At 39.0% G+C, this 26,018-nt stretch overlaps 2 protein-coding genes across 3 annotated transcripts in view; one reads left to right on the plus strand and one right to left on the minus strand.

The window, feature by feature from the left end:
* LOC136420477 (uncharacterized) overlaps positions 1–26,018 on the minus strand; it is an 88,683-nt gene that overhangs the window by 57,650 nt on the left and 5,015 nt on the right. Inside the window, exons 1-17 of one of the 2 annotated variants that reach the window (XM_066407425.1) lie at positions 17,540–17,770; positions 11,383–11,473; positions 10,825–10,858; positions 10,499–10,631; positions 9,802–9,862; positions 8,905–9,011; positions 8,024–8,109; positions 7,485–7,555; positions 7,074–7,192; positions 6,187–6,274; positions 4,766–5,049; positions 3,951–4,014; positions 3,063–3,188; positions 2,186–2,463; positions 1,829–1,962; positions 1,112–1,305; positions 401–546 (exon numbers count right to left, since the gene is read on the minus strand). In XM_066407425.1, the coding sequence (XP_066263522.1) occupies positions 401–546; positions 1,112–1,305; positions 1,829–1,962; positions 2,186–2,463; positions 3,063–3,188; positions 3,951–4,014; positions 4,766–5,049; positions 6,187–6,274; positions 7,074–7,192; positions 7,485–7,555; positions 8,024–8,109; positions 8,905–9,011; positions 9,802–9,862; positions 10,499–10,631; positions 10,825–10,858; positions 11,383–11,473; positions 17,540–17,692 (2,169 nt within the window). In that variant the 5' untranslated portion in view covers positions 17,693–17,770. Of the gene's footprint in view, positions 1–400; positions 547–1,111; positions 1,306–1,828; positions 1,963–2,185; positions 2,464–3,062; positions 3,189–3,950; positions 4,015–4,765; positions 5,050–6,186; positions 6,275–7,073; positions 7,193–7,484; positions 7,556–8,023; positions 8,110–8,904; positions 9,012–9,801; positions 9,863–10,498; positions 10,632–10,824; positions 10,859–11,382; positions 11,474–17,539; positions 17,771–26,018 lie in introns of those variants that run through there. The other variant, XM_066407426.1, reaches the window with a different exon arrangement.
* Positions 17,848–26,018, plus strand: part of LOC136420478 (uncharacterized) — a 36,757-nt gene continuing 28,586 nt past the window's right edge. The window contains exons 1-9 of the mRNA XM_066407427.1: positions 17,848–18,146; positions 21,197–21,293; positions 22,194–22,292; positions 22,874–22,962; positions 23,237–23,338; positions 23,820–23,945; positions 24,063–24,173; positions 24,639–24,869; positions 25,479–25,599. Coding sequence (XP_066263524.1) covers positions 21,205–21,293; positions 22,194–22,292; positions 22,874–22,962; positions 23,237–23,338; positions 23,820–23,945; positions 24,063–24,173; positions 24,639–24,869; positions 25,479–25,599 — 968 coding nt within the window. The 5' untranslated portion in view covers positions 17,848–18,146; positions 21,197–21,204. The remainder of the gene's footprint in view (positions 18,147–21,196; positions 21,294–22,193; positions 22,293–22,873; positions 22,963–23,236; positions 23,339–23,819; positions 23,946–24,062; positions 24,174–24,638; positions 24,870–25,478; positions 25,600–26,018) is intronic.

A 26,018-nucleotide genomic window follows, 5' to 3' on the forward strand; every position in this document is an offset into this window, starting at 1 on the left:
ATGATGATTACAGAAGGGATCATTTCAGCACTGTATGATTTTAATGTATTTCAGAGGGGGGTGACTTAAGTGCTGGAATTTAGTAGAAGGCATCATATTACAATGATAACCTTTATTATACATTCATGCCCTATAGGGCTAAGTACAGGCAGATAGGTGCAGAATACATGGTAATGTCCTTATAATGACACACAGGATTTCTAATACTAATCTAAAACAATGGTTCTAAAACTACACTTATTCATAGGTTTGGCTTCTTCTCGTCTCTTTGTGATGTTCGAAATATAAGTTGAGATGGACTTGTTTAGTATGGTCAAAACACATGATAAAAATGAATTTCTCAATATCAGACATACATTGAAAGTGTGGAATTATATACTATATATGTGGACATTCCTACCTTGAGAATGTTGACGTCATATTTGATGCCACCCCTGAAGCAGACACGCATTCGGACGATATCCAGATTGAAACCGATGATACCAAAATTGGCAACTGCATATACTTCGTCCAGGACATCGAGTTTGAAATGCCCCTTCAGAAGTGCTGAGTTACAATAGAACATAAGAAATGTCAGAAGGAGAAGGGCAACCATTACAAAGTATTCACTTCATGAGATATCCTCTGCAAACAAGGCGTAAAACAATTATCATTAGCATTACACCATGAACAAAGATTGCAAAATAACGGATTTCCGCTGCATCGATGCTACAGTGACAAAATAAAATTATAGTTGTACGGTTATTGTAGTGCATAATACATTCATTTGAATATGAAGGAAACTCAAAACATTTGACAGTCAGTCGTTTAGATCTGACCTGTAATTATCATTTTGCTGTGTCTGACAAATTCCAGAATGCTACGTTTATATTTTTATCCAATCCAGGAAAAGGTTTACTCGAAGAAAAGTTACGCTTTGCCAAGTAATTAGAGATGCATAGGTCTAAAGATTAAAACAAGTGAATATAGAATGTTTCTCAATGAAGCATTATCTAAGTGAACATGTTGTTGTGCATCAAAAAGAGAATTTCTCATTATTATTTGATGCACAGCAACATGTTCACTTACTATAGATAATGTATCTACTTGAGAATGGCTTTGTTTTACATACATATACTCAGGTCCATAACGTTCCGAATAGTCAGTCCAAATGCAGCCCCAACTTTGTCCGATCCAATCTGCTTCTTCCACTCAATGCCGGGCAGCTTCAACTTGAAATCGAACTTGAAATTCAGGAGGTCGTCCAAGAAACTCCGTTTCAGTCGTGAACGATCGTTGGTCTCCAGACCAGTTACGTTTGTTAATCTGAAGTAAAGACCAAGTTTTTCATAATTTTCCATATTCAATTGCTGTCAAGACAAAATGCTGAAAAAGTTGTTCAGTATTGCTCTTACATGTACTGATGGGTGTATGGGAGATTTCACTGGCATATTCATACAAGCCATACATAAATCAACGTGACTGTGTGGTGCTTTTAAGTGTATGAGTTTGCAGTGCATGTGTCTATGCCTGGTATTTTAGTGTGTGTGTGTGTGTGTGTGTGTGTGTGTGTGTGTGTGTGTGTGGTGCATGTGCCTATGCCTGGTGTTTAAGGGTGTGTGTGTGTGTGTGTGTGTATGTATTGAGTTTGCAGTGCATGTGTCTATGCCTGGTGTTTTAGTGTGTGTGTGTGAGTGTGGTGCATGTGTCTATGCCTGGTGTTTAAGTGTGTGTGTGTGTGTGTGTGTGTGTGTGTGTGTGTGTGTGTGTGTGTGTGTGTGTGTGTGCGTGTGTGTGTGTGTGTGTGTGTGTGTGTGTGTAAAAGAGAGAAGAAATTGAAGCAATTTACCCTCTAATAAGGTGGTAATGGAGGTCATTTATGGGCAAAGCCTTGGGGTGTTTCCTGTACTCTAAGAGGGCATCATAACGGACGTGGTCCTCATGGCTCTCGTCTATGGCCATACGAAGCAGCATCGACGCAGCCTGTTGTCCAAAACATCAAACATCAGAATCAGTGTGCAGTAATATAATGGCGCGTGAGCAAGTTACATTTCTGCATAATATAAGCATGCAAGCAAATTATAGACACATCAGAGAATACTTATTAACCTTAAGTCTCCCTTCTGACTAACCCGATATCCAACATAATTGGTGCTAAACTGAGCTACCTTTAGCATACTGAAGGTTAAGAAATACAGGAACATACATGTTCGTGATTGTAGTTGGCGAGTGCTGAAGCTCCACTCCTCTTGAGTAGCTGGGGTGAGTCGGTGGTGTTGATGTAAGAAAGGATGTGGTCGTACGAACGGTCCAGTCCAGCGTTGCCAAGGGAAAGGAGTAGCGTAGATTTCCTTTGCTCGTGGTGATTTATGTAGGACTTGTTGCTATACGCGTAGTGGTTGCTGTAGCCGTCTTCGTCCTTGTGTCCGCTCTTCAGGTCTTCAACCATTTCTGCAGACCGTCTGGCCCTGTGCTTTTGGGGATCTGAAGAAGAACAAAATAAGATAGCATTAAAATGACAGATTTTTTGCAAAGCTTCTGGCTAACATTAAGTGATATTTACTATTGGGAAAGCACTAATTTAAAAAGTAAGAGTAATTCTTGGGTGAATTTGAATCTCTTACATTACATTACTCACAATCATTATGTGGTCACTGTGGTAGAAAATTAGTATTATCATCTTAAAAATCAAATAAAAGAGTCTGTTAAAGTTACTGTAAGAAAGTTGCACTAAACAATTTGTAATAATTACAATACCATGTAATTGTACTAGATTCTAAGTAGCTATGATCATTATAATTATATTTGATCATGGGTAAGCAAGATTAAAGTTTTATATTTAAATTATTGAAGACTTTTGCATGTCTGCATTTTTGAGATTATGAGCAATATTACATGCATGTAGGACCCCTTCTTTTTTCTGCTTATATTCAATCATAAATTTGATTCTTGTTCATGTAATAAAGAGTCTAAAGGTTTTACTTTAAAAAATTCAAATCTTACTTTCTGAAATAAAAGTTTTCCAGCTTATGTATCTGAATGCGATATGGTCCCATTTCCACAGTAGAGAAAATTATATTTACCATGCGGTTGGAGTTGTACTTCCAGGTTGATCACAATACTCTCTGATCGTTCAGGATGTGAGGATTTCAGTTTACCGGCCAGGGAACCAAGAAGAAGGGTTGCCATTGCCATGATGTCCTCATCATCTGTAGCATGAAAGAAATTAAAGTTAACATAAGTTACCAAAGTCTTCCCAGAAACCACACAGTAATACTATAATGCAACAACGCTAAAGGGCATACAACATTGTACAATCAGTACAGCAGGGGGCTAGTCCACTGGTAGTGGTGTGTTTTTTATTGTTAAAACAATATCATAATTATTTCTTAAATGCTGAGTGTTAAGCAGAGTCCGATGTGCCTGCATAGATTTACCGTATTTACGTTAAACGCCAATAGTAAGTGTGTGTTAGTGTGTCTGTCACCATTTTCACAATCTACCAAAATAATGTAACGCAAACACTCTACTCAATAAGCTACTGCTGGAAACAAACTTTCATTAAAATCAGGTAAGTTAGATGTTAGTTACATTTTGACAAACATAAGGTCACAATATGGCAAGTTTATAAAACACAAAACAGATCTTGTTGACTGTTTTAGTTAAAATCCCAACTGTCAAAGTCTTCATGTGTTCTTGAGGATTCAACAATGATTGCATAATACAAATCATACTTTGATAATAAAACTGCGTCTAGTTGGAGCATGTTTGCAACATAGTCCAGGAGGAGATACCTGAAAAAAATTGGTCTCGTAGGACACCCTTTGTATATATTTAGTGCACTATCATAGAATGATAGCTTGATGTCACTTGATCATTTTAAGGTATGCTGTTCTATGGTCCATCAAGGCTCTTTATGCAAATTTATGCAAATGAGACCTTGTGATTTCTGTGATGAGATATAAAAGTACCTGATTCATGGTTTGCTGGAGGGTCTGTCCGAAATACAAACTCTTCAAGGGCGTCAAGGAATATCTGAAAATGTACATGAAATAGATAAACAAATGAAATCGTCTGTGATCATGTTAGAACTGGAGCAGGACCTTAATAAAAACATATCGGATTGTATCTATTGTGTTGTCAAGGGTTGTAAAGGTTTTGTTTTGTAATGTGTAATGTATGTGCGGTACATTATACCTGTCCAGCAATTTGCTGCCTGTATTTCATTTTAAGTTGCAATCCAAGTACATTTTGCAAAATCATGACTGTTACTGTAACAATAATCTCTCTGCCTGTTAAGCTGTGTTTGGAATGAAGTTCTACAAATTCATAACTTAAAGCTACTTCTAGGCAATCTAATAATCTTAATATACAATGTACGAGAACATTATGTTGAATAGCGTAATGTGTGTAGCTGTACAGGTTTTACCAGACAGCCGCTTTGCTGTTAGCCAATGGAAACACATGTGATACAAAGTAATACAGTACAAAGAAATCTTTACCAGGGAAGATTTGACTTATATATACAAATACTAGAAAAAGTGGGACTTTTTGTCTTCCACTGCCTCCAAAAAAGAAGTTAAAGCCAGCTAGTTTAGATATAGCCAACAATTGTATCTAGTACCAGTAGCCTATTGTTACAATAAAGTCACAGACATAGTTCACTGACGCATGTATGTTTTTCCCTATGTTTTTACCATGTATTTGCAATTAGCCCACGGGCATGAACTTGCAATAAACTTCTATGTCGCTATATCTGTATATTAGATATCAAAAATGGACTCACCGCAGCTGGAGGATGCTCTAGATTGACGAAATGAGAAAACATCCTCTTCAGAAGTTCAGGATCAGGAGGGTTCCTCAACATGATCCTCTCCGTCAGAATGATTTGCGCTTCCTCCACACCAGAGGCGCCAAGTGCGTCGATAATGCTCTCCATATCTTCTGTACCGTTTTGTCCCTTTGGGGGAAACTGGATGTATTCATCCGCTACCTTTGCAACATCCTCTTCTTTAAGATGGCCCATGATGGAAATTAGTCGTTCGAAGCACATCATTCGCTTTCTGGAATCTAGGGTACAAAAATGCATAAGTCAACATTAGGACTCAATGCTTAGTATATTATGAATCGTTGAAAGGTGCATTCAGACATGTATTTCTTACTGTGTGTATATATATCATGAGATAGATGGATAGCAAAATTCACGGTAGCAAAATTTCAAGGTGTAAGGAAAATGGACATTTTCACTGAACCTTAACTTCACCAAATGGATGTGAGAAGGAATCATAAATAATCACAACAAGTTTTTCACAATGATGATAAGTTCATGACACAGTGACAGTGAAAACAGTGAACATCTACATCTACATTAGGTTACCCCCAAATAACCCCTTCAGGGGCAAAGTAGGGGGGGAGTTGAGGTCCCGGGCTAAGGCGGGCAGGCCTCAAGCCTGGCACGGAACGACTCAACCGTGACAGGCAGGGTATTCCACTGTGGGATAGTACGGGGAAAGAGTGTTTATATGTGTCGGTTCTTGCGTGGATGGTGTAAAACTTGAGGTCGTGGCTCCCCCGGGTGCGCCCCTGGGCCACTGCAGGTCGTTGACCCTTGCCAAACTGTTGTCTAATGTAGCATTAATGCCGCACTACGCGCTCCTTAGCGGAGCACATTGGGCATTAATGCTGGATTCCCTTTGCTCCCTTTAGAACTCAGCATTAATGCCAGCATACACCCCTGTCCATTAATCATCATTCATCACCCAGTCTTCTTGGACATGAAGGGGAAGTGGAAACCCTTTCCCCTGGCTGGTGCCAGTGGGGGCGGTCACACCAAATTAACCCTCTGCCCCCTAACTACAGTCCCCCCTTGTCAAAACCCCCAGTTGTTGCAGGGTGCTAATGTATAGGTCAAGCATGACTAAAGGCCGTGGCAGAAAGCACTAATGCTGGAAAGATGCCAACTAATTAGTTCAAGCCTTGGTCCAAGGCATGGCTGCTAGGACATTGAGGGACTGGTATTTGGACAGCCATAATTACCATGAAATTACCATGGCAGTGTGCACTAACCAAGCATTAGTGCTGCATATGTATTTCTGGCATTAATGCTACATTAGACAACAGTTTGGCAAGGGGAGCATTTGTGTCATGCTGCTAGTCTGCCGGAACATAAAGTTACAGTAAAAGAAACAAGAATTACAGTATGCTCACAATGTGGGCGAACCTCTCGCATACAGGTGAGGTTTCCTGTGATTTGCTTCTGAACTGTGGCATCCAGTGGGATGTTTATCTTGGGATACTGAAAAAAAAAAACGAGCAAATGAGAAAATAAATTAAACATAACAGATCTTTTTGTAAATCATTAGAGCAATATACTAGCAACAATCTAAATTTCCAACTTTGGTTGTCCTTAAAACGCTGTTGATATTTGTGTTGTGTAGAAGAAGTTACAAGCCATTCTTCCTGATGGGTATGACACACTACGTACACTAATGTTATAGATGACTATAAAGAAATCAAAGTTTACGAGCATAATGTATTGATTGCTGTTTCATTATACTATGTACATCTAGATGGTGAGGTCAGCAAGGACAGTAAGACTTAAAGGATAAACAGTGTTATTGCATCATCTGAATACATTAAAAGCAATTTCTTTTTAGTTTCAGCTCAACACATTGATTTTCATCACTGGACTTTCCAAGCCAACATCCTCCTGAATGATCAATCTTGGATTTGCTTTTTTTTTCCAAAAGCTTCAGTTAAAGCAATTAAGAAAATCAATAATGTTTCACTTAAGATGTCTTATGTCAATTTGTTATATTGAGTCATCAATATCTCAAAGCTATTGCCTTAGTGTTTTATTGTTGTATTCAGTGTAATTGTAATGTCAAGTGGTCTGCAACATCAGCTTGTCTGCCTGGCATTCCACTGTGCATTGGCTTGTTGAAATTTTCAATAAAAGTAAGATATTTATAATAGAGGCTTCCCTTTTCCATGGTTAATGCAGTAATCAATGATTCACTTAGAATATGTCTCATGTCAATTTGCTATGCATTATACTTCATTAGTTAGTCATCAATGTCTCAAAGTTTAATTACCTCTTCAATGTAGAGATCTCCCTTCACCAAGTTGCCAGGCACTTTGGGTACTGTTGGCATGGGGACGACATTTGTCAGCTCCATTTGACCGTTTGAGAAGGTGTGCATCTCCGGTAACTCTGAAATGGAAAGACGCATTTTTACAACTCTTAAGCTGTTCTTCTTCTTCAGGATAGGCGGCCAACTTAAACTTGTTGAAGTTTCTGCAGAAAGTACAGTGCTCGGCCATATACAATAACTAATATATTTAGTCTTAAATATGTGACTCAGATCAGCAGCTTAAAGCTATGAGAGCATAACACCATAAAGATTTTACCTTTTCCATTTTACCCTTTATTCTTTTTGAACATTGGTAATAGAGACAAATGAATACAGTAAAATATTACTGATGTCTAAAACCAATGTACTTACCAAAGCTGTCATCGGTCTCATACATGTGGCTTTGACCAAACCCAACTGGAATCGCCGGTGGGAGCTGATATCTAGTTCAAAACAACACATTGTATCAGTTGCAGATTCACATCTCATACTGTAGATGCATTTAAGTTTGCATGGTTTTAATTCCGTGTGGAGTGTTCGCGGTGGTTTTAAGTTTGCGTTTGAGACAATAGTAGACAAGGGGGCAGGAGGGCAAAAACATTTGCGGTGGTTTTAAGTTTGTGGCGAAGAGCTTACCATGAAAACTGCAAACATAAAATCACTGCGAGCATTTCTGCATTTACAGTAGTATTCAAAACGTAGCATGGATATCAGATCTTGTTCTCACGGACTGGTATAGTCCTCATAATGATTGTTTTAATTCAAAACCACAGCTTAGATGAAAATTAGAAATCTTGTGTTTTGTGACATCTGACTGATTGGTTAAGATTTCAAACATAAAGCAGTAACTGAGTTGTAAAAGATAGATATTGTCAAATGTAGTGTCAGAAGCCAATGAAACTGTTACATACCCACGCATAACCTTCCTTGGAGCTGTGAACTTTTCATCAACAAGTATCTTACTTGGGACCTGCTTCTCTTTATGGTACCAAATCTCCTGCAATGCAAAGTGACAAAATTTAAACAATTGCGCAGCCTTAAAATTTACCTTGGTCCTCCACAAGTAACAAGTCGGTAATCTGCCCTCGATGAAGTGTAAACATTTAGAATTTATGTGACACATCTATGACATCACATGCAAATAAAGCCCATTGGCAATCCAAAATGAAGAAAAAAATCATTAACTGTTTCATTGCTGGGCAACATCAATAGTTACTATGCCACTAAAAGGTGGCCTTTTCCTCACCCCACCTAGCGAATTTGACATACACTGCAGGTACATAAAATTATGTAGTCAAAGATATCATTGAACAAATAGGTCACCATTACACAAAAAGACATATTTCAACTTAATGAAACATAGCCCGTAGCCACACAGGATCCAGACACTGAGCGATTACCTTTTCAGGGTAAATATAGACATTTGGGCACCCTAGGGGGGATCGGGAACAACAATGGGTAAAACATCAGGTGTTTCTTCCCACCAACCATTCTGGCTTGTCTAGCATCAGTTTTCTTGGGGTTTTTTTACAACTATGGTTGGTATGTAACCATGATTGTCTAAGGGAAACTTTTTTTCTATTCTACGCAAACTAATATGAACATGATTCCCTCAAAATCATTCCTGACCTGTCCCTTTGTGACTCAGACGGAATGCCTTTCATTATATATTAAGATCATTGAGTCAGACATAATTGCTTTCCCGAGCCTACACTGGGGGTCAGATACTTTATCGTAGTCTGAACATTTGCTATGTGACAAGAAATACAAACAGAGCAACGTTTTCAAGAACCTTTTGGTGTGCCGTCTCAGCGTTGGGGACGATATGTGAAGACTTCTTTCGCTTGAAGATGAGCGTATCACCTTCGTTCTTCCCTTCATACTCTGCTTCGTGGACACCTGTGAATAATCACACATACAAGGAGACATATGTATCATTAAGTTTATTGCACAATAATTGTAACAAAGTATGTCATCTACTGGTACTTTAAAACTACATACGTAATCATGAGCTTTTACAATCATTGGAAGAATTTTTAAAGTCTAGACATTCTTTGAAATATTTTCCTATATTTACAATGCAGGGGTTGTTACATGTCAGTATTACCTTAAATTTTGGTATTCAAGATGACAGCCTTGTGTATAGTGAATCATGTCCATCAGAATGTTTCTGACATACAATCAAAAAGTGATTCAATTTACCTTATGCAGAAACAAAACAGGGTATCAAAGAATCAAAGACTATGAGTAGACTAAATTCGTATCAATGCCGTATAAGTGGATAGAAATCACATCAGACCTACATGTACATGTATACAATCATGTATATACATGTAGCTGTACATTTCAGCCTTTGAGCTGCATTGATCTAATTCAACTTAAGCCTTTGAAGACCTTGATTGTACATATTTTCCCATTGGACTAAGTACAGCTTACTTACCAAAAAAGATTTTAACAATGCATGAAAAAAAGCTAGTGTGTGTACTATAGATATAATCATGTGCGTGGATTCGGTTTCTCACTTCTTTGTAATGATGGAAATGTAAAAAAATAGGGATGTTTTGTGCTGAAAGGTTTGCTTAACACAGAAGGATTTTAAATATGTCCATATCACTTACAGTAAGCGCATGAACAAGGTTTGTTGACAACTACAAGAGTATGGTTTGGAGTATCATAGGTATCAACACACCTTCATGTCCTGTTTCGTTGACGACGTAGCGCCATTGACGGTTCCCACCATGATTGAGATCCTACACAAAAGGGCAAGGAGTTACAATTCTGACATGTACACTTTGTATAGACCTGGGACAACATCACCTATAAAGTATAAGAAATGTGTTTACCATCATTGCTTTACAAAAAGGCTTGACCACACATTTCTCCAAGTTTAAACACAATACTTGAAATACAAGCCTAAAATACCTGGTCTGTCAAGACACAGAACTTAGCCTAAGCTTGCATTCTCACTGCAGAATTCACATTCAATTTTACATGTAACATATAGCTTTAAAATCTTGTACAAAACCATGTACAAATGAATAATAGCATGCACATACCCCACAATATCTATCACTGTTGTAGAGAGAATGTATATCTTGCTTATCATCAAACAATAGGAAGCGGCACCTTCACCAAGCATATGGTTGGCATAATTTGTGGATGATTTACATGTTGTATCATACATGTATCATTGGATCCAGTACAAAGAAACAATGATGCTTCTATCCCTATCAGAAAGACAAAAATGGCATTACATGTCATTGAATCATTAACAGAATTAAGCTTGATCACACTGCTTGATGTCAAAGAGAACTGCATACAGACAAAAAGTTTACTTATTAATACATGATCTTGCCATAGAAAGTCAAACTTCAGAGGAAGATTACCTGGTATGAAGCATGCAGCCGTGCTGAAAATGTGCCGAGAAGCGCCTTCTTCTGTATGACAGCAGATAACTTCTCATCCTCTGGGTACTGCACCCCAAGGATCTCACCATTGTTTGAGACGTTAAAGCTGAACCTAGGATTTTTACGATTAAACCAAATAAAGATTAATACATTGGAACAAATAAACCATTAAAAGAAATGAAAGTTCTGTCTACAATGAGAGTCTCTTTATTTGTAACAACTTTGGTTGGTATATTATAATTTGTGGAAAGATATGAGGCTGCTGACTTAGCAAACAATAGTTTCAAACATAGAAAATCACATACCATTTTGAGAGGTCCTCTTGGTCCTTGTAATTTGCTGATCGTGCAAGAGGAAAGAAAGATATTTCACCTTCGGATGGTCTAAGTTCTAAACAACACGCAGGTCAACTTGGATCTAATGTTGAGATCTTGTGCAAAGTCCTGAGATGTATGATTTTAATCTTGAAATGTTTCAAAAATGTTAAGACGCTTTAAGGAAATCTCAAGATACTTTCAAAAAATCTACTGATGTATTTCTAAAAATCTCAAGATGCTTTGAAAATATATGAACAAGCCTCCTCAACCATGAGAGTCAACATTGTTTCTATAAATGTTTTATTGAGTTTTGATATAACAAACAGAATACAACAGAAAAACGAAGTGCATGGCACATAAAAAAATAAAGTCACTAAATAATGTATACACCATAATCTGTACAAAAACCCCTGTGAAGTAAATACACAATAAATTTGATAACTCACAATTTATTTTAAGAATAACCTTTGAATCAAACCAGTATCAAGAAGGTAACAAGTTCCTTAAAAATAACATCTTTAACCATAAGAGTGACATGTCACTTACTCTTCTGGCCCTGAAGGGCATGGAGGAAGTTCTTCACTTCGAATTGGCATTGTCTGTTCCATTTATCCCCTCCGAGCACATTGATGTTGATCTGATTTTGAAGAAACAAAAGACTAAGTTGGCGTACAGCATACATATAACACAACTTTGTGGCATTGCGGTGGTGTAGTGGCAGGGTGATTGGTCCGGAACCCAGAGATCCTGGGTTCGAACCCCCTTACATACCCCGATGGCGTATGGCCATTGGGAAAGGCAGTTTACACATCGAACTACCTCACTTAGGTGAAAATGCGTGCATGCACCTAGCATTAGGGGCGTCCCTCGGATAGGACGTTAAATGAAGTTCCCGTGTTTGAGCAGAGCCACACCTCGAGCACGTAAAAGAACCCAGAAATTGTAAGGCACCTTGCAAGGCTGTCACAGTGGAATTATCAACACCTATGTCTTCTTTCAGCTACAATGTAAACAAATTTCGATGGACTATCCTTGCTGAGATGAAGTCGAAATCCATCATAAAATCTAAGATATCCTGAGACCTTTTCCACAGGAGACAGAAAAAAAACGAAAATCTCCTTGCAACATTCGATTTCCCACGACAACCTAGTCTACATTTCTATCATGCAGGACGTGAACTTACAAAGACTCAAACTACTTGACAAACTTCCCCACTCAGGTCAGGGCTTGATCTTCCAACAAGATCAAACATATGTGCACGTGCAAGACAACATCATCCAGGCAACAGCGACCCCTGGCGAGAGAGGATCGATGATGCAACAAAGATGCTGAGGAGACTTTTGTCACACCTCCAAAGGTAATGCTTTTGTTAAACATAACAAAGGGGGGATTCAATATCCAACTATAATAGCATTTTTTGTCTAAATCCTAAAGAAACAAATAACTTCTAATTCTTTTTCTCAGAAACTCGAAGTTTCCACAGTTGAGCCACATTTACTCTATATCTTTATTATTTAAGTCAGCATCATCATGTCTTGTATCCTCGATTTTTTTCTGCATCAGAGTTAGACATTTCCATTCTTTTTTCTTGTATGTATATCATTTTTGAGCATTTTGTGCCTTACATTCTATATTCTATCCAGTTGTGTCGCTAATAGATGCGTATCGCTTCAGTACAGCACCACTGTGTACTTTTCTATTTACTTTTATGAAAAATCCCTTGTTTTAGTTCTTTTATCGTGTAAAGATATCGTACTGCAAGCAATCATCAATGACCTAAAAACCCTATAGTGTAATGACTGGGAAATACTAAGTCTCTACACTATAGGGATCTTAGGTCATCAGTGATTGCTTATCTGCGCCCCTTTTGACCACACGGCTTGTTTTCACGTCATACACCTCGTCATGCAGAAAATCGTACCTCGAGCCATGTCATTACCTCTTTGTTCCATGTGATTCCTTTGGTCACTGTGAAAAACCGCTTCTTAATCACCGTCCTTTCCCTTTTGTTATGTCTATGTCTCCAGGCACTAACCTTTACGAGAAGGCAAATAGTCACGTAAGTTAGCGAGTCAAACAAGTTCAGTGGCCTAGTTTGAAGACCAACTAGATGTTTCGATAATTGGAACAACTAATTTCCTGTCATTCAGAATTATCCAGCCGTTGATGATTGGGTAAGACTGCTCTTTAATCACCGACCGCTCCCTTTGTTTCGTTTGGAGCTCCAGGCGCTACCCTTTCCAAGAAGGCACACGGCTTCGCTAGCCCGTGAGGCAGCCTACTTCAGTAACCAGCGGTGGCTAGTTAGAAAATGTAGATGGTGTGATGACAGACCAGATGGAGTTTAAGTTTGTTACATCCAGTCTTTTGTGGCACCACGAAAAAATGACTTCTACGTATCATCATAAACTCAATGTATTATGAAAAAAAATATGCAGGTTAAGAGTTAAGACGAACTGTCTGTTAACCGTCTGTGTGACTCCCTCCATCATGCGAACGATCATTTCGTAAGAAAATTGAAACCTCTGATATGGAATTTCCTGTGTTTTTGAGAGGATTTCAAAGAAAGAAATCTGAGACAAAGTGAGCAGTTTTTCTTGGATCCCAGCCCCGTTGGTGATACAAATAAGTCCACTTTGAAAAAAAAAACCTTGGACGTTAAAACTGGACCTTCGAGCGTGTAAAATTTCAAAAATTGAACCTTCTGAAAGGCCATTCCCTGTGTTTTTGAAAGGGTTTCAGAGGAAAAATCGGAGACAAAGTGAGCAGTTTTTTCTAGGATTCTAGCCTCTGTACATGTGGCCTTCCTGGTGATACAAATAAGTCCACCTTGAAAAAAATCTTAAAAATTAAAAAGTGGACCTTCAAGCCTGTGAAAGTGGACCTTCAAGTCTGTTGGGGGGGGGTCTTCTGAACCCCCCCTGGCTACGGGCATGTTATTAGACAACTCATAGAGGATGAGAGATGATGATGATGATGAATGCTTGTTTATCCGAGCTCCAGTCAGAGCCAGGGGTCCCTGTCTGACGTCATAAGCCGTGGGGGCATAAATCGCTGACGTCACAAGCCGTCACAAGCAGAAAATTGCACCCTAATTCAAACCATCAATCTTTTATCCAGGTGATTTATATGATTACGGAGAAAAACAATGCCTTTTGAAACTGAGTCCTTCTGACGCTGTGTTTTAATTGGAGCTCCAGGCGCTAGCCTTTCCGAGAAGCCACATGGTCAGGCTATATCTAGCTCGCGAGTTATCTACTATGATCTAGGTCGGTGACCAGCGGTGATCACCAAGGCTTTCAAACTTGTATGTTTAGATGTTATGAGAGCATTCTATAAAGTTTTTTTTTGTTTCAAATCAAGGAGCGCCTTGACCATATCAATTCATGTATCACGAAGAAATTATGTTAGTTACATGTAGGAGTGACGGAAGAAATGGTTGATATTTTTGTTATATTCAGCTTTTCACAATGCACATTATTCTGTCCACAAAGAAACAAATAAAACAACCCCATACAATTCAATTTTATGCTGTTTTTTTCGGCTGTTTTTACTCCTACAATGTGAAGGAACGTGAAATGATCTTGTACGAGAGTCACGAGTAGGGATGACCCGGTGTGCTTGGCCAAAAACGCGAGCCGTGGCGAGGCCGCATTGCACTAACACTAGCTAATCATCATGCTTCAACTCAATTGAGGATGACTACTTTACTTTACCTTTACGAGAGTCTCAAAAGATGGAGCAATCGTTGCTGAGCGACGGTGGTGAATTCTAGTTTATCCGAGCTCCAATCAGAGCCATGGAGGGCATCCCTGACGTCATACGCCGTGTGGCCACAAATCTCTGATGTCATAAGCCCCAAAATGTAGAAAATTTCACCTCAAATATAAATAAAACCATCAATCTTTCATCCAGGTGATTTACTTGATTACGGAGAAAGACATTGATTTTTAGTCCTTCTGATCACGCTATGTTTTAATTGGCGCAGCCTTGCCGAGAAGGCATATAGTCCAGCGCTAGCCCTTACGAGAAGGCACATTGTCACGCAATAAACTCCTTGAATCAAGGACAGTCTATAATGTCCTTGCTCGCATGAAGCAATCCCGCGGACCATTCAAGTTCTGCGACCAGCGATGCCAGTTCGACTTTGAGCCATTGCGGAGGGTAAACTTTGAACAAAGCGTTCCTTGAATCTTTTAGAACTACGTAATATATAGCAGCCTGATTGTTGTTTCTCGGGGCTAGGGAACGTAAACAATCTATTCATCAACAAATTGTCTATCAAACATCAAACATTGGCCCAACAGATAGATCAATGGATATCAAAAATCGATGATTATCTACGAAACTTTGTCGCCATTTGGTGAAAAATGACAATAGCCGCCTTTTTGAAATGTTTCAGGAGAAGGAGCACAAACACATTTGGGGAAAATGTCAGAATATAAAAGTTCGGAAACTCAACTTTACACCGTAAAAGTTACTTTATCAATTCCATTGTGTTATACAAGTAGACAGCTTATTCACTACTCTTTTTAACATAATGCGATATGTGTCGAATCCTACAAATAGCAGGAGAAGAAGCGCAAAAAAACATGAGGAAAAATGTAAGAATATCAAAGTTCGGAAACTTAACTTTACACCGTAAAAGTTACTTATCAATTCCATTGTGTTATATAAGTAGACAGCTTATTCATCACCGTTTATAACATAATGTGTCTAATCCTACATAAATAGCAGGAGAAGAAGCGCAAAATACATGAGGAAAAATGTATGAATATAAAATTTCGGAAACTAAACTTTTCCCCGTATAACTTACTTTATCAATTTCATTGTGTTATACAAGTAGACAGCTTATTCACCACTCTTTATAACATAATGCGATAGGTGTCGAATCCTACAAATAGCAGGAGAAGAAGCGCAAAAAACAAGAGGAAAAAAGTATGAATATAAAAGTTCGGAAACTCAACTTTACCCCGAATAACTTACTTTATCAATTCCATTGTGTTATATAAGTAGACAGCGTATTATTTACCATTTACAATATAATTAATGTTACCCCTTGCTATGATCGTACATTCGCGGATAGAGCACCATTATGTTTATGGGTTGCAAACCAAAAACAAAGTGTCAAAATTTCCCTGCATGCTGCCAACAAGTCTTTAACATTGGTAGGGAAATCTCAGGAATAGTTTTCGTCGCACAAAAGCGTACTCATGACAAATGATGCGTTATTCTAAATGACAATAGACAAGCAATTGTATAAAATACAAGTCATTGTCCCAACCATGGCCCGACTACTGCTGACTTCATTCCAAGCAATTGTTGTTGTTAGTCGTCGTCGACGATGACATAGACAATCATATCAGGAAAGGTGTGATGCAATTTCAAACAATGACCAACTGATTGACCATCCCTACAAGACTGGTTAGATATTTCTACGACCTCCCGACTACTCCTGATTTTCAAAAACATTTTGAAACATTCGGCTGACGTAGCCGACCAGGACTCATGCACTCAACCGACAATTGTTCGCGACTTACTTTAAACCATGGTCTGGGGAAGTTTGGGGATGGTCGAGAGACCATGGTCGGCGTTGTGTCATAGGGGCTTAAACATTGTATACAGCGTTTCTTGACATTTTGAAGACCTACGCAAAATGTAGCACTGGAAGTGTCAATTTAATGGAGCAGGATAATAAACAATCAGCAAGTTATATATCACCCATCTGACCAACAGACAGAACAATGAATATTGATACTAATGATAATCTATGATTTTTTAGATCGCTATTTGGTATGGCAAATCACAATAGAGCGCCTTCTAGAATTTTGTCTGATCAAAACGCCAGAAGAAACATAAGAAACGCGAGGGAAAACAACATAAACTTATCAAAAGTTAGGAAACTTAGAATTTACCCCGTTTGACATTGGCAAGAAAAATCTCGGCACTTTTTAGGGCGACACGCCCACGAATTCAGCCGTGGTGTTCGTTGCACAAAAGCAAGATCAATACAAATGATACATCGTTTTAGATAACAATAGACAAGCTTTACGATGACATGAAATGCAATGCTCATCATTAAAACATAACAGATATAACATCGAAGGAAATTGCTGTACATTTTCTCTCGCGACCTGCACACATGACCAGTCCTTTTGCTCCACCAATGCACATACAATCATAGCACATGGGGTGCCAATGTAAGGAGCAATGAATAAGCTTTCCAATGATACTACTAGTAGTATGTAACACAATGCAATTTATAAAGTAAATGGATATGATCGGATATGCATATGATCGACCATGTCGACTCAAGTTTCCAAACATTCTGTTTTAGATTTATCAATGTCATGTCTAGTAACATCTAGTTTTAACGATGTAATTCTGAATTGCACAAATTGTTGCCTTAGTTGGTGCCATACCCTTGTAGACCCCGTAGATTAATTTGTACGGAAAGTTGCTGTTTTCGCTCACTCGTACGAAGAGCAAACAACAACTTTTCCGAAGAGCCAACAACTTCCAGCAGGTAGTTGTAAACCTACGATCGTCAAATTTACCAGTTTTGTCGCTGTTTAGCTAGTGGAGTCATGTTATCTATTCATAAGTTAACTCAAACAAGTGCCCAGTATAACCATGTCGATACACAATGCTAGCCAGCATGGATAATTGTGCGACAAACAATGCGTTGTCTAAATGGGCCTACCTTCGCGGACGTCAGTACGACACCTGCATGCTTGAGCGTTGTTGAGGCGCTGTACTTGTATTGGTACTGATACCCCGGTTTGAAGTCAACTAGCCCAGCACAACCAACTGCAAGCAACAAGACAGAGGCCAACACGCGAAAACTGACTTCCATTTTCTTGTCTGAGGTCTTCCTAAAGATTTGCAATCGCCATGTCTAGTGCTGTTACTCAACAATGTCTCTCTGCGCGCATGCGCATGCTTTTGGAAATACCAGTTTTTCCTCCTTTCTTGTGGGACACTTGTTGCGACATATGCAAATGTGATACAGTTGAGCGCTCTCAAAACGAGGTCAATCATATAGAAGACAAGTATAGACATTTCTAGTCTGTTGATTCTCAAAACAGCAGGACTATCTATTCCAGAGTTTGCGTTTTCTCTATTTTAACCGGGTTCCGCCAGAGGGTTCCGCGGAACGAACGCTCCGGCCGCGAGTTGGTCAGAAAGTTTGGTTGGTCATTTCGGGGTGGACAACAAGCGTGCCCTTGGAAAGACTCAGAAGTCACTCTACAAGGAGCCTGCCTGCCTGCCTGCCTGCGCGCGTGGTCAGGTGAGGTGAGCCCGAAAAGGTAAATCTGTTCTTCTTTTGTTTTTGCCGCATCCCAATCAATATGTGAACCGATTGAGGCGAGCCATCATTCTTTTCCGCCTATTTAGTCTCTCACCCAAATATATTTACTTGTGCCAGACATGCAAGAATATACTTACTTGTGCCAGACCTGCATTATGTTGGTAAGAAACTGTAAAATTTGTAATAATGATATGATATGTACGATAAATATTATGATTGTGAACGTCGTTTGACGTTTCGGTGTGACGATATTGTAGTTATGTGTGAATCTGTACCATGGCTAACTTGGATTTTACGAAGGCATTTGACAACATGTAGGTAGGCATTTTTAAGGACGTCGTTTGATAAGCGTTGTCAACTTTAGTGTCAGAAAGAGAGATTACCAAAAAATTTCCGTATACTGGTAGTTCATGACACAATGAGATCTTAAGGCATGTTCAAAATAATCAGTATTCTTTAGGTTGTTATGATTGTGGTTTTAAAAAGACTTTCGTCTTCACAGTTTGATCTCCCCAGAGGATTCCAACGATTAAAAATGCGATACTGAAAAAAAGATCCGCAGAAGTCCAGGTTTTGTCACTGTCTATTATGAACCGTACCATTACCTGTCTGACTTCGCTTTAACCTAAAACTTTTGCCTTCCCTTCGGATGGTGGCAGTGTATTCCAATCGTTCACTAAAGACTTGGCTCCTAACTCTATTATAGGTAGCGCCATTGCGGAAATCGTACCTGGAGTTACATAAATCTCTACCCTAAGGTGTTTCCTTCCCAAGGGAAATAACACAGCTTCCTTGTTTGTCGTTGACGCATCGACACCACCTTGCAAATATACATACCACTAACATGCTATACAATACCATATAATATAGTACATGCTACTTGAAACGTCTGACCGTTTCCAAAATCATATCCAGTTGCTTGAATACCTGTTATCTGGCACATACCACTAACTCATTGTTTTTGGTTTTTGAATTCATCTGAGTCTAGTTCGAGTGGAAATGGGGAATTTGCAGGGAACAGACAGAGTACATTTCCGCAAAAAATTAAATGTATTGTTCGCGGTGTGATGACTTCGCAGTGGAGAAGTCACTGAAATCCGCGAACATAAAGCCACCTGCTAATGACAATTTGATTGTTACCCAGTGCAGTTAGCCCGCCAGAAAAGGCAAAGTTTGGCATGGGAAAGTTGAAAAGATCAAAAGTTACAAACTTGATGCATTTTTCATCCAAACCAAAGTAAGCGTTCAGAAACGTGCCCTACGTATGGTGGTAGGCGAACAATACCAAACCCATCCTCCTTGAAGGAAAGGAAAAAGGCAGCCGCATTTGTTGTGTAATTATCTATTATCTCAATACCCCACTGTAACAAACAGTACATAATTCAAGGAGGCGCTAGCCATTCCCTGCGCATGTAAGTTTGTGGTTTAACAAATAAGTGAATTCGCATGTCAGTAAGTTGGTCTTCGAATCGGATTTTGATAAAGATGTAGGATACGATAGCTTTTCAGCTAGTGAGTGACAACAGATCGCAGAAACATAAAAACAAAAAAGCTTGGTCAAACATTTAATCTTCTGTTGTGGTTCGCAAGTCTGTAAGTCCGTCTTCCAATCGGATGTTCAGAAACTTGTGGCTTGTTTTAACATATGTTGTAATGTGATTTATGTTTTGATATAAAAAAAGGAGATCACGCAAATGTAAAAACAATTTAGGGAAAATTTTCATCTTCTGTTGGGAATTGCAAGTCAGTAACTATGTCTTCAATCGGATTTTCATAAAGACAGAGACTTCAGTGACTTGTTTTCAACTTATAAGTGGAAGCGGGTCGTGAAGACACAAATAAGGTCAAACACTAAAATGAAAAAAAAGGATGATCTTCTGTTTTGCGTCGCCAGTTAGTAATTTATTATTCCAATCGGATCTTGAGAAGAGATCAACGTTTGTTGGCGTATATAAACCGTATTTTGTGCATTAATCTAATACCTTTAAGTTAGTAAGCTGGCGTAACATGCAGAACTTCATTTGACTGGTAGAATCCGCCATTCGCAGCTCAAAGCCCCCTTCTGTTACCATGGTGATGTGTGTGATCATCATCATCATCATTTGTCCCATAACCGGGATGAATGTACTCTCCAAGCAGAGGTTCGGCTCCGACTGGGTCATGGCGTGTTTTAGGCGTTTTGTCGGCGGTGGACATAAGGGAAACGGGACAAAACAGAAAGCCCACCAAAAAGGTTAAAAACACGTCAAAAGTTACTCTGCTTGGAGAGTAAGATGAACAAGGGGCACTATTGACCACGCATGCGCCCCCTCGTTTAATCCATCCATACAACACACAAAATATACAATCACAAATTCAACACTTCAAATTCCTACGAATGGTAATCTTTCTTTTCACAGTCAACAACGCCCAAACACTTCCATGCTTGAGCATTGTTGACACGCCGTGCTGTAAAATCACCCATACCGTGTATTTTGTAAAATAAACAGTCACTATAGACTGTACAGATCATGTATAGTAATTGATACAAAGTATTTTAAATGGATGACGCACATTCCGAATCATTCTGTGACATAAAATGCCAAAGGTGAAAGGTTGTACAACCCACCGAACCTGTATGTCTCCTAGCTGTTGCTTGAGGGTTCTTTACGGCGCCCACTTCAATTAGCAAAACATCTGAAGATTGTTATGATATCTTGAGGTTAAAAAAGTTTTTATACAAAAGAAATAGTTGAAAAATTGGAATTTTCCTATTTGTTTCTCATTTAGATATTTCTAATAGTTATTAAATGCAATAATCGTTGCATAATTTGGGATATTCTATGGTCATATCCTATGGATGTCCTCAGAAGTAGGTCACGTCGTTTTTCGTGAAGTTTCCATAGTACGATTTTCTGCTAACTTTGATGTCATAAAGAAAACATCATTTAAGCCAAACAAAGATATAGCTACATTCAGAAAATCATGTTATTTAGCCTAACTGTAACAAAGTACATGTAAGCTGTGAGATGATTGCTCATTGATTTTTCTTCGTTATTTTTCCCACAGTACTGAAAATGTGGCTGGATATGGATTGTTGGAAGAGGGGTACACTATTCTTCATTGTACTTTCTCTATCCTTTAGACGCAGCACTGCATTATCGGGGTAAGTAAACTTATTTTGGGTCAAAATCTCCATCTTTTTTCAAATAATGACTTGTCCACTTAAAAGGTATTTCAGGCTGATAATTTCAATGTAGACCCGAGAAAATCATTAAATATCATAAATCAGTATCCATAAATATGTGAACTGAATGTTGTTGCATGACTGCTGTCATGTCTTGCATGCAAGTATAACGTTTTGTGAATATTAACATAGATAGAATGGACAAAGTATGTAGTTATGTTTTCAAGTGTTTCAAAAAGAGAGAAGAAACTATCAGGTAATCAACATTAGTTTAACAAAAGTCCACAGTTTTGTTTGTTTTTTACTTTTTAATGTTAGAATGTAGCATTTTATCAATTCATGTTTCACATTTTGCTTCTTATAGACCACATGTGGTCATTTGTGCATGTAGCACATCTGGGCAGGAATATGCAAAAAAGACTATTATTATTAACTTTATATCAACTTCTATCTTGTTAAAAATAGACGTTTATAACAGATTGCAGCTTATATCTTTTTACAGAACTGCAGAAAGCTCGAAATATCCAAAAGATATATCTGATGCGTATTTCATTCGTAGTATTGAAATGCATGTATGTGCCAAATTTCAGTATTATTAGTTTTTTTCATAGAAGCATGTACATTTTGTAATGCCAGGGTTGCGTTAAATGTGCATTTTGTTCCAATGGTGACGTTGTGAAAAGTTACACAATTTGCCATTCTACATGGGGATAGGGGTGAAGCGTCAACCGCTACAAAATGTTTCCACATACGCACTACACCATCATACATGTTGACTCTGATAGATGAATATGAAGGCGCATATGACATCTCTGCAGGGTATCTGAAGCGGTTATTAGTGTAATGACTTTCTCCTACCTATCTCTCATCACTCCACAGTGTGGTGTGTAGTCGTCAGATCTCTTATGGGTGTACAGAAACTTACTCACAGAGGTACTACACCAGTTGTGGATTTGGCGGATGGGATACCTGCACAAGGTAAGCTGTTACACATCAATGATTAAAAAAAAAAGATAGCAACGTCACATTTCTAGATCTACATTATCAGAACGTCAGCTGTAGCGTCGCGGTGACGTAATGGCAGATTCCTAGGAGGCCCTACGTTCGAATCATGCATATTTTCCCCTGACTTGTCCCGTTGACGCCGTGCCTTTGGTAAAGGCATTTTATACGACTTTCATCAGTTCACTCAGCTGAAAATGAGTACATAGCTTCGGTTAGGAACGTCCCTTGGATTGGACGTTACATTGAGGTCCAATGTTTGAGGAGAGCCACACCTCGAGCACGTGAAAGAACACACAACACTTATTGTAGGGGTCCCTCTGGGTGTAAGTGGATCGAATAAATCTGTCCGGATATGTATTCAGTTTGTACTTTTCAGTACAAACCTAGTGTGTTACGTCATGAGGAGGTTTACCGGAAATTCAATACAGACGAACAAACAAACAAAAGACATCATGACTTCTACATGTAGTTTGATAGTATTTAGCCATAAATCATTGTTCCGTATCGCTCGCGTTTCTAGCATTTTTTTCCCTGCATTCTGAATATCATTTCAGGTACCGAACAGCATCCCGCCAAACAACCTGTTACGGCGCTGAATATTTCTGTTGTCCAGGACACACAAACAGTGGAGGAGTATGCGTCCGTAAGTTGTATAATAATTGTTCTAACAATAATGTAGTTGGCTACGCCTCATGTTCTGGTTTGTAAGTATGCTAAAACTCACACCTATTCGGGAGTTCACGAATGAATTACCTAGGGAGTTTTTGTTTTGAATATGTTGTGGTCATGATGTTTGTGTTTGGCCCTCTAACTGTTTTTCATAACTGTAGGAGGGAACATTTGTAAGCAGTTATGAAAGGCAAGATACCACTGGTAGGTGTGCGATTGACAAGTAATCATACGTCCTTGTATTTCAGCTGTATGCTGGGGTATAATAACCTGTCCCAATGGCGGAACCTGTTCAAGCCCGAACATGTGCTCCAGCTGTAACGATGGGTATTATTCACCGAAATGCGATCGTGAGTACTCCTTTCTTTTTACACGTGCTGAAGTAATCTAACGTCGTTTTAGATACCTAGAACCAAATCGATACTATTCAAGGAAGTGCTCGCCTCTCTTCATGGCCCGTTCTAGTCACCATATTTCGTATGAACAAGACGCTACATGCTTTAGCAGGGGCTTGGGAAATTGAACATCTTTACGTTGTTATAAAGACAAATATTTATAGGTCACTTCCAATGACTCGTGTGAACGAAAGGGAAACACCTGTGTTGTAGCCCGTAGCAGTGGTTGTAACGTTGGTAACAACGCGTTATGAAGATGGTTAAATTCGTCCATTTTGATATAATTGAAATGGACATGTAGAGTTTGCTTTATGTTCCTTTAATTCTACCACAGAAAGATCAGCTCTTCCGTCAGCTATAATTGGAAAATTTTCCATCTATGGCTATGCTTTCACGCGAGTAGTATATACATGTACTGACAATGGGTTTCTTCTAGAATGCACCGTAATAGCGAACTGCGATGATACAAGATGCACCACCAATAGCGACCAGCGATGTCATAGATGCAGCGGGGATTACGGAAGCGCCAAGGCATATGACAATCTTGGCACATCCTGCAGGGGTATGACATCAATTCTATATGTATCTTTTCATTGAATAAAGTCTGAGTAATAGACAAAGTCCACGTAACAGTCGTTTTTTTACCAACTTTCTGTTGTTACTTTTTTCCCCCATACAGAGAAATGTTCCTGGAGACAAAGCAGTAACAACTGTTACCCAGGAACTTGTGCTACTACACCATCATCATGCTCATGTTCTACAGGATTCGGTGGTGCTCATTGCAGAACAAGTAAGTACTAGTATGAGAGAGTAGCTCTGAATTCCAAAGCTTTCTACATATTAACAATACATGTATATGTATATGTATATTGATTGATGCACACAGCATTGGAATTCAGAGTCTCTGTCACAAGTTGAAGAAACATAAGCTTCCATAGGTTTACCAAGACTTCAAAATACACATGTGGTTTATTAGTATGAGACTTAACGCAGGAGCGCACATTCCTAGAATAAGCACACAGCACGACATGTTGCTGGTACATGATAAACTGGTAGCTCCCAAAACACTATTGACGCCATAGCCCTGGCTGTCGGCCTTATAGGGGCAAATGACTGGGTTTGAAAACGCTAAATTTACATCGGAACTGGTGGAAAGCAATAGGGTACCTAAACTGAAACAACATTCGGGGCTGACTGGTCCAGAAACTCTTAAAATGTTTATCTCCTTTAACCAGTCCGCGTGTTTCCTTTTCAGTTTCTGCCTCATCGAGCAACATGTACTGCTTAGCCGCCCTGTCCCGTGGCCATGATCGTGTTGATGCCAACTGTCTAGAGGACAGCGTAAAGTACACCAACATGAATCCGACCACGTTGACTGTTGACTGGAGAGGGCACTTCACCCCGAGTGTTCCAAACAGGCCGGCCTATGTGCAGAGCCACGGCTTGGGCCTCATTGCGGGAGGGTTTAACGCTGTACACGTTAGAGGTGAGTCTGTTGTTCTTCCAGAAGTTCGTTTATTTTCAATTATTGATTTGTGACAGTTAACCTCAGGGTAAAAGAAGCACATGCAAGTTTATGTGAGTTCTCCCTATCACCAGTATCTCTTTAAGCGACGAAATTCAACGCTTATGCAAAATTAATTATCAACTTCTGCGTATAGTTAATGCAACCGCCACCATAACGGAGCAAAACTGTGACAATTAGATTGTTGGTTCAGCTCGCTTGCAAGCCACTGCTGAATCCATAATGAACCGGCAAGTACACTGATCTCAAGTACACTGATCTCAAAAACAGTGTACCTGTACCTGTATGTAAATATGTAATCATGTGTGTATGTATGTATTTTTGTGATGTATATGTAGTGTTTATGAGCCCTGGAAGATTAGCCCCCTAGTGGGACTAAAGGGCATCTCAATAAACTCAATAAACTCAAACTCAACAAGATCAAGAAAATGAGTTATAATACCGGGAACAGTAGCTGCTGCATTCGCACTTCTCTAAAATTGGACGCATATCTATACTTATATCAATCTTACGTTAGATATCTTGACCGACATCTAAAAATGTTTTTGCGAATATGATGTTATTTCACAGGCAGCAGTACGATCCGCAATGACAGAGGAACCTGCAGCTCAGCGGCCAGTCGCGATAACCCGATACAAATGGACTGTGACGAGAATATACACGTTACTGGGCCATTTAACCATGGCGACAAGTAAGAGCTGTCATATCAGTTTAAAGTAATACCTTTTTGCTCTATCTAAATCTGCTCTGTCTCTGCCTACTACTCGCACCACTAGGTTTAGTAACAGTCCAGCACCGTCACTTCTAAGGATACTTAATGAAACAAAATGACACTGCTGCCTGATCAGTCTTATGTTATGATAAATGGATTTAACGTTGTACATACGAAATAGTATTTTAAAACGACAATGTTGTCAGAGTCAATTTTATGACAATAAGTGCAATAGTTTTGTGATTACATGTGATTCGTACGATGTATGTCACAATAGATGCAATTCAGTCTACAAATGTAGTACTGCAAGTTCTGTTGATTAATAAAACCATTTTGATTGATTGATTGATTGATTGATTGATTGATATTACTAAATGTTTCAAATACGTTTAGGTTCG

Source organism: Branchiostoma lanceolatum, chromosome 15, assembly GCF_035083965.1.
Source record: "Branchiostoma lanceolatum isolate klBraLanc5 chromosome 15, klBraLanc5.hap2, whole genome shotgun sequence".
Taxonomy (NCBI): domain Eukaryota; kingdom Metazoa; phylum Chordata; class Leptocardii; order Amphioxiformes; family Branchiostomatidae; genus Branchiostoma; species Branchiostoma lanceolatum.